Raw genomic sequence first — 9,415 nt, 5'->3', positions numbered from 1 at the left:
TAATTAAAAAAAGCACATACATTTATTTCCAAATTTGATTAAAATAATTGTTTGTATATGCAATACATCAATTAATTGGTGCTAATTAGATAATATTGTATTGTTGTTAGTGATTTATGAAAGTAGAGTCAAATTAAAACATCATGTACGGTATTACATATTAAATGTATAATTTTAATATTTATCCATATTATTATTTTTGCAAGATGGATTAAAATTTATTAATAGTAGACGTTTACTAACTTTAGATATACTTTAACGTATTTATTACTCAATTTATTTTATTTTATTAAACCTAAATATTTTTTTTGACAGTAAAAAGTTTCTTAAAAATTGATGAAGTTGAGCCGTTAGATTTGGAATCATGATTTCATTATCAGTTGGTTTCGTGTCATAGTCTTTTTGACCGAAAACAAACACATCCTATCTAATGGCTTAGATTTGCCCCTCTAACTTGCTCACCTTGATTTTTTCAAACAATTGTCTCATTCTTTAAAACGAAAAAAAAAATAAAAAAAAAATCCTATATTTATAAATCAAAATGATTTCAGAAAATTTTCAAGTTTATTTATTTTTTATTTTTCACGGAGTTTGTATTTGGACTTTTGCTTTTTTCAAAGAGTCACAGCTCCTCCATGACTCATTAGATCTAACTAAAACATTAAGCTAAAGCAAATATGTATATACAATTTTCAGTAAGTGGGACCGAATTCCATCAATTCTTCTTTTTTAATTAAATCATACGGCTTAAAATGAATTTTTGACAGTGATTTCCACGCTGGGCGGTGGAGATTAGGTTCATTCTTTTTAAGAAAAGACCCAACAAAATAAATAATTTTGATATTGTGATATATATAAACAACTATTCTTGATGGTGTAATACCGAGAGGTATCTAGGCGATTATCCATGTATATGGATGTCCGAGGCCTCTTATGAGTATTAGGAAAGTAAATGTATTCCTTTAAATAATATAACGAGGCATGGATGGTCTAGGAGAGTTGGTCTAAGTAATAGGACATGGATGATGTGATTAGTTAATTTAAATAATTTACGTGGTTAAAATGTCGACATATATTTTTCTTAAGAATACTTGTTTGAATTTATTATATTGATGTGATTAAGTTAAAATATATGCTTTAAGAAAAAAAAAACGTCAATATTTTAGTAAGAATGATTAATAGTGTTAATTATTTGAAGTAACTAAATAAATCATAAACGTATTTGATCAGAATATGTCAATTTACAATGCGGAACTAAAATTTAAATTAAAACATATTAGAGGGACTGAAATCACAATTTGATCATAAAAACAAACAGTGTCTTTTTCTTTTTGAAATTTTTTTATGTTACTGTTTTCGTCTTATGGTGACTTTTCTTTTTCTTTAACCATAATTTATTTCTAAAATTCTAATTTTTTTTTCTTGGGGAACTTGTATATTTTATAGACATCAACAAGGCTGAAAAGTTGACAGTCCCATTACCTTACCCCCTTCTTTGAATAATTTTCATTTTTTTAACTATTTCTTTAATCTTTCAACATAATAATACATTTTTTAATAAATAAATGAAAAAAGAAAGCTAAACATTTTTACTTGTACATGTAGACTAGTATACATCCATACATACATACAAACATAAAAAAAGCTCACTCCTATTTCCCTTCCTTTCTCTTTCCTTTCTATCTTTCTTCCCATTTCAGCTTCTTCTTTTCACGGCCATTTATTAGATTCCTCTCAAGTAGTCATTTTAATTATTTCTTTCTTTCTTCATTGGATTGTACAGATTCCCAGCTCAAATACCCGTCTCTAAATATTTTCATTTCTTCTTGATTTTTTGGCTTGTTTTTATTGCTTTTATTGATTCATGTTCTATGGGCAGATAACATAGATATAAAAAAAACTCTTCTGGGTATTTTTTTCATTTTTAAGCTTTTTCTTTGTTCTGCAAACTAAACTTGTTTTCTGGGTTTTTGCACAAAAGTCTTTAATACCAGTTGAATTTGTCATATAAGGCTTGAAGAAACCAATCAAATTTATATTCAAAAAGGTTTTCAATTTTTGGTCAAAGGTTTTGTCAATAATAAAAATTTTCTTTTTTTTCTCTCTTTGTTATTTTTAAATTTATCTTTCTTCCCTTGAGCCAAAGAGAAAGACATGGGCAAGCAAGGACCTTGCTATCACTGTGGAGTTACAAGTGAGTTCTTGTTTCTCCAGTAAGCTTTTTGGATATAAAGTTTTTAGAAAAAAAATGAACAAGAATTTTGAGTCCTTGGGTGTATGTAAATGTTCAACCTTTTTCTAAAATCAATACTTTTGCTGTATGATTTATGTGCTTTGATAAATTATTACATCATGGGAATAACATTCTGCAGAAAAAGGACCAGATTACATGGACAGAGATAATAAGTTTCATAATATATGCTGTTCTTTGTGTTGTTCTGTTTGTATGTGGATTTAGAACAACAGATGTCCTTTTTTTTCCCAATCCATGTAAAGCTTAGAACTTGAGTTGTTATTGAATTTAATTGTTTTTTTCAACCTCAATTCATTTTCTCAGCTTTTTATCTCTTGGGGTTGGTATTCTTTGATTCTTGTTTAAAGTTCCAACACATCTCACAAAGTAAAGTGAGATTAAATTCTTTTGGATACTGGAGAACTGCTAGTCTATGTTGTTGAATTTTAAGATTTAACATTAAATTGGTATTGCTTTCCCATCGTTCTGTTGATGTCTATAAGCCTTCATATCACGCCAAACCTCAGTTCTCTATTCAATTAAAGGAATGTATTTCCTTGCAACTCATTGTTGACTCCTTTATAGGTGCACTTGCCATTGAGTTCTTGATAGGATTCTTGCTCGTTTCCTCTTCTCATAAACAAGCTATTGTTTAAATTCCAATGCTAATAAGCAAGTACCCTCATGTTTGCTCTATTTTTTTTTTTTTGGTCTTTGTTGATAAGAATTATCAACCTCCATTGGACTAGAATTCTATGTCAATCACTTTGAAGTGTTGCACTCATATCCATTTTAACTCATTGTTTTATTCTTTTTCTGTTCTTGGTAACATTCCATTCTATTTTGAAGTTCATTGTTTTGCCTCTTAGGCCATTAAACACTTCATCCACGTAAGTATCATTGCAGTTAAACATTCTCAATGACTTCCATGGTGTGTTTGCACCAATCACCGCAACTCAAGTTATTTCATTTGTAGCCTTTTGCTGGTCATTGATGTGAGTTTTAAATCTGTGTCAAGTTCAGGTGTTAATGGAATCTCTATTACACTTGTTGGCGTTGGTAGAGGCAAGAGCATCAACCCTGAGTACTTTTTAGGCAAAAGATGTCTATTGTATTGGCCATAATTTGAAAAAGATTTATCTGATGGTGCATTTATCTTTGAATTTGGCCAAGAAAATACTAATCTATAAAATTTGGCTCATGGCTCTTGCCATGATCTTATCACAGTTCTGATATCTCCTTATCTTTAATTAGTATATACTTATTAGCAACAATGCATTGTGATAGGCACTCCTCTATGGCGTAATGGACCTCCTGAGAAGCCAGTATTGTGCAATGCATGCGGGTCGCGTTGGAGGACTAAAGGGACCCTTGCAAATTATACCCCACTTCATGCTCGGGTTGAACCTGATGATTATGAGGATCGTATAACTTCCAGAGTGAAGAACATATCTATAAAAAAGAACAAAGAAATCAAACTGCTGAAAAGTAAAGCAAATCATGGAACAGCAGTTGTTGCCCCTGATTACAACCTGGGTTTCCGTAAGTTTGTGGATGAAGATAGTAGTAATAGATCAAGTTCTGGATCAGCAATATCTAATTCTGAAAGCTGCGCGCAGTTTGGCAGTGCAGATGCTAGTGACTTGACAGGTTGGACACAATGCCGTCAACATTCCTCATAGCTCTTTTGACTGCATGAGAGTGAATTGCATATTTTTGTCACGAAATGAAAGAGACCTAGTGGATCATATACTAGATTCTTCGGAGTATCTTAGTCCATCTTGTGAACTTGGTAGAGATTCATGAGTGCTATTTGTGGCTGAAAACAAAATGTTTGTATATCTTTCTAGAAATATAATCATTATATCTTAAATTGCCGAGTTGATCTTGGCTGATATCAGTGGCTTCATTGCATGTTTGTACTTTTAAAATGACCTGAAGTACTCATTTAAATTGTCTTCTCCATTTTTGTCCAGGACCTGCTCAATCTAATGTGTGGGAGTCAATGGTACCTTCTAAGAAAAGAACCTTCGTAAATCGTCCAAAGCAATCTCCTCTTGAGAAACTTACAAAAGATTTATATACTATTTTACATGAACAACAGTCTTCATATTTCTCTGGATCTTCTGAGGAGGATTTACTTCTTGAGAGTGAAACACCCATGGTTTCTGTTGAGATTGGACATGGAAGTGTTCTAATTAGACATCCAAGTTCAATAGCTCGAGATGAGGAATCTGAAGCTAGCTCACTTTCAGTTGAAAACAAGCAATATTCAACAAACGAGGCTTATTCACATTCTTCAACCTTCCCTGTATGTAGCGATAGCAAGGCCATAAAATCTTTAGGACATGCAATTGAGAAGGCTAAGAACCCGGCTGAACAAGGAATGCAGCACGAGCAACTTAAGAGGTAAATATTTCAGTATAATGTTTTACAAATTGTAACATAACCTGCTAGTATGAAACTAGTATCGGTGTAGACAGTGTGGTTTTTCAACTCTGATATTATAAAATTTTACCATTAACACTTGGAAAGATCAATATAAAATTTGTGGGAGTAAAGATGGCTTGTATCCTACAACCACACTACATGTGGAATTAAGCTTGAAGTTTTACAAATTGTAACATAATCTGCTAGTATGAAACTAGTATCGGTGTAGACAGTGTGGTTTTTCAACTCTGATATTATAAAATTTTACCATTAACACTTGGAAAGATCAAGATAAAATTTGTGGGAGTAAAGATGGCATGTATCCTACAACCACACTACATGTGGAATTAAGCTTGAAGTTTTACAAATTGTAACATAATCTGCTAGTATGAAACTAGTATCAGTGTAGACAGTGTGGTTTTTGAACTCTAATATTATAAAATTTTACCATTAACACTCGGAAAGATCAAGATAAAATTTGTGGGAGTAAAGATGGCATGTATCCTACAACCACACTACATGTGGAATTAAGCTCGAAATCTCCCAAGTAGTAATTTTGTTGAATCTGCAGTTTCCAGGAAGATTTTTTAGTATGTGGTTTCTTCGTGGCTCATGAGCCATGGGCCATAAGATAAGCTTGTAGCTTCTCTAGAATGGGAGAAATTGGATAATAGTGCCTTCATTTTAATGAATATTTCCTTTTTCTTTTTGGCTTTTGACAGGGACAAGGCTCAAAATGAAAAAGCACTAATGCTGGAAAGTCAGAAGTCACCACTGTGTAACATAGATTTAAATGTAAGTTCCCCTGTTTCGTTTTTCTTGGAAGCAACTTTATAACTCAATTTTAGAGGTGCTATATATATTTATGTCTCAATCGAGCACTAGGAACCCCTAATTTTGTATGCAAACTCCGGATGTTTCACAATCATACCCCATGATTCCTCCATCTGAAGCAAAAGGTTGAATTGCCATGAAAAATTCACATCTGAGTGCATATGTTTGTTCTTCCTTATGTGACAATATTTCGTGTGGAGCAGGATATCCTCAACTTTGAGGAGTTTGTGAAACATTTAACAAATGAAGAGCAGCAGCAGTTGTTGCAGTACCTACCTCCACTCGACGTTGCCAAACTTCCTGATAGGTATTTGTTTCTTTTTTATCAACATGGGGAGTAATACCTTTGCAGTTCATGGTATGTGTATAATGGAATGCAATCACTAATGATAAGCTTGTTTTTCTATTCAATAGTATCCGAAGCATATATTGTTGAGATTAGATAATTGAGGAAAAGAAAAAGGGGAAAAACCAGTGATGTTATTGTTTTTCTAATGAGACGGCCACTAGTTGAAACATGATGTGGGATCTCTGATAGCTATCCTTGCACCTGCAGCCTCCAAAGCATGTTTGAAAGCTCTCAATTCAAGGAGAACCTATGTTACTTTCAGCAACTGCTTGCAGAAGGGGTTTTTAATATCTCGGTCCCAGGGGTGAAAGCTGAAGATTGTAGGACTTTGAAAAGACTTGCATTATTTAATTTGACTAAATCCCAATGGGTGGAACGCCGTCATGTACTTAAGGTTCGAATCGGTTCATGCACTTGTTGACAATGAACTTTTTTTGCTCACTGGATGCCTGAGTATATTCTCATTTCTCTGCTGCAGAGATGTCAAGATAGTATTGGAGCACCTGTGGTTGCTAAAGGACCAACCGCCACTACATCAAACAATTTAGTGATTATGAAGAGATCACGTGACAGCCAAAGTCAAAATTTTCCAGGTCTGAATCTTTTCTCGGATGTTATTATCTGCATGAAATAAATCCATTGTTAATCTTGTGAGCTGTTGTGATTGTTAACTTGTTTTTCTTTTTCAGAAGCAAGGACCATAAAGTGCCCCAAAAGGGTGGTCATGAAGGCTACTTGCGAAAACAAAGAAGTCATAGACAATGATGGTTCTTGCTTTAGTCCAAGAAGCCTATTCGCCTTGCCTCCTGATGGTAGCTCTCTTCTGCTGGATTCTCTCCATTTTGTCAATGAAAGTTCCGACCAAGATTTGCTGCTGGATGTGACACCCAATGGGTCATTTCTGCAGGCCGAACTGCTTCATCCTACTTTAAGTTTTGGGCAACAGGCTAGCACTAGTAGTAGCTCAGCACGCTCACATCATGTCCATCCTTAGCAATGGTTGTTAATTACTAGAACTATAAAAGTCTACTCCTTCTGCAAGAGATCCCCAGGACCGGGATCGACATATTTTGCATGCCAAACACTGAAGTCTGTGAATTGGGTTTGATGGTTGCTCTTTTATCCCTCGACCTTTTCGAACTTAGAATGCTAAAAGATGAATTTCTGTTGGGTTCTTTTTTTGTATAGGTTGACAACATACTGTAATATATAGCTCCAAACAAGGAAAAGCAAAAGAGGTGGTAATCTCCCAAGTTTTTGTATGCAAATGTAGTTTTTGCATAGACTTAAATTTATATACCCCATTATCACTTTAGAATGTGAATATCTATGATTAGAACACTGCAAACCCACTCTTACAGTTCGCATTTTAGGGTAACTTCTCAAACACTGCAGGTTTATTAGTATAACACAGAAAGGAAGTGCAAAGATACTATAGGCTTCTTTGACAAGACACGTGAAATCAATGAAAGAAGACAATGTAAGGCAAAATTCAGACAAGGTAAATGTAACCATCTCTGGTTGCACTTGCATCTGCCATGTAGTGGGCCGATCATTGGGGATGTTTTGTTGGGTAAGGTAGGGAGCATTTTTGCTTTGGAAATCCGGAATAACCTACTAAAGTGGGGGCACCTATTCTTTGGTATGACTTGTGAGCTAAATGAAAATGAACAATGGGGTGTGCACTAGTCTATGCTTTGATGTAAATGCTATCACTTTAGCTCCCCTTAATTGATGGGGGAGAAAAAGGTGAGAAAAAAAGGTACCTTTTACCTGTTTGTTTGACAAATATTGTCAAAAAACACAAACCACTTTTCGATTTTCATCTCAGGTCCTGAATTTTATCCACTACTTAAGGCTTGACTTTAAACAACAAATAAGTTCCAGATATGGCTTAATGGTCCATTTCCATTATACAACAACCAACCAATTATGACATCAACACGTGTGCAAAAGCCACAACTATGGACCTCTCGATACTGGATTTTGAAGGGTAAATGTACTCCATCTTAATCCTTTTAATATGTGCAATTTGATACATGAGCTTTAATTTGGTGTAGTTATACATATGAAATTTGAATTTTGGTTCATATGTATACATAAAGTTTTGATTTTAATTCAATTGTACACATTTAAAGAAATGAATACATACATTTATTTTTTATATTGGATTAATATAATTGTTTGTATGCAATATATCAATAAAAATGATGCTAATTCGATAATGTTGTTAGTGATTTATGAAAACTAAATCAAATCAAAATTTCATGTATGAAATTGTACAAAATCAAAGTTCACATTACATATTGAATCAAAGTTCATGTATAGTTTTAATATTTATCCCCTTAACATATTGCAAAACTCTAACTCTTGGTTTAGTGATATTGGAGGTTGATTCTAAAAATTTATGTGATGGATTTGAATTAGAAGAACAATTTAAATTGTTTGTAGTGTATGAGTTGGTAATGATTTGCTCCGGTTAATGGTGTGCGAGTCAATTACATAGTTGTGGTTTATTCTTCCATCTTTTCTTAGTAAAAATTTTGAGATAAAAGTAACTCGTCAATTCCTCTCAATTTCAATATTGTGTAAATTAGTTATTTTCAAAAAAAATTGAAGCAATTTAATTTCTATCAATTTTGAAATTGAGCAACTTAGGGCTATTAATCAAAACGTTGATTACTTGCGTCAATTGCACATAATTTTAATTGATATAATAACAAAGTTAACATTTAATGTTTACATATTTTTTTCAATTTAGTCTTAATTCTAAAAAAAATAAACAAATTTAGCCTCAGCATTTACACATTTGCACAAATGTTACAGGCTAAATTTGTTAAATCAAAACCAAGTTGACATGATACGTAAACTTTGGGGGCTATGTTTATTATTATATCAATCGGAGTTATGTACAATTGATGAAAAAAATTAAGGTAGTGATTAATTGTCTTTTGTTGCTCACTTTCGAAATGACGAGATTAAATTATTCTAATTTTTTTTAGAGGGACCAATTTGCTCATTATCAAAATTGAGAGGTACCGGAGAGTTCTTTTTACCAAAACTTGACAAACCCAAGAAGTTTAGCCATCAAGCTTACCAAAATGCTTACCAAAATCCCAGCGGCAACTCCGTTTCGTTAACCTCCAGTTCCTCATCGGCAATCTCGCCATCCCGCACCTTCCCGTTAGCGCATGAAGGCAATGCCCGTTTTCTCTCCATTTCACTTTCATTCTATGTGAATTTGGATCATCCCACCGGTGTATCCAAATCTCCTACTACTTGATTACTTTCCCTATCATTATGTTTCTTTCTTCATCATTTTGCTGTGATTCCGGTAGAAGCAACCGGAAAATCAGCGGGATTTCGGCAACCAGAGAAGGAGTAATAATAAAATCCGACTGGCGAAAATGGGTGTCGTTTTGGATGAGAGCTTAGGTTTTTCTTAAGCTTCAACCAATCGCACTTCAGGAAATAAAATATGTTAGGTTTTTTGAATAGATTCCCGCCTTTTTTATATTTTGACCGTTGGATGACTTGGCGCCTCTTGTGGAATCGATGCAATACAGGTA

General features: G+C 33.6%; 1 protein-coding gene across 1 annotated transcript; it reads left to right on the top strand.

The window, feature by feature from the left end:
• Positions 1 to 1,600: 1,600 nt before the first annotated feature.
• Positions 1,601 to 7,108, top strand: LOC107946689 (GATA transcription factor 26). Its single transcript, XM_016881115.2, has 8 exons — positions 1,601 to 2,194; positions 3,521 to 3,883; positions 4,210 to 4,642; positions 5,386 to 5,458; positions 5,701 to 5,804; positions 6,054 to 6,240; positions 6,325 to 6,439; positions 6,536 to 7,108. Exons 1-8 carry the CDS (start codon positions 2,155 to 2,157, stop codon positions 6,838 to 6,840), a joined length of 1,620 nt encoding a protein of 539 aa, XP_016736604.2. The 5' UTR covers positions 1,601 to 2,154; the 3' UTR covers positions 6,841 to 7,108.
• The last annotated feature ends 2,307 nt before the right edge of the window (positions 7,109 to 9,415 follow it).

Source organism: Gossypium hirsutum, chromosome D12 (genome assembly GCF_007990345.1).
Source record: "Gossypium hirsutum isolate 1008001.06 chromosome D12, Gossypium_hirsutum_v2.1, whole genome shotgun sequence".
Lineage (NCBI taxonomy): Eukaryota > Viridiplantae > Streptophyta > Magnoliopsida > Malvales > Malvaceae > Gossypium > Gossypium hirsutum.
Note: the sequence above shows the minus strand (reverse complement) of the source record. Positions and strands in the feature narration are given on the sequence as shown.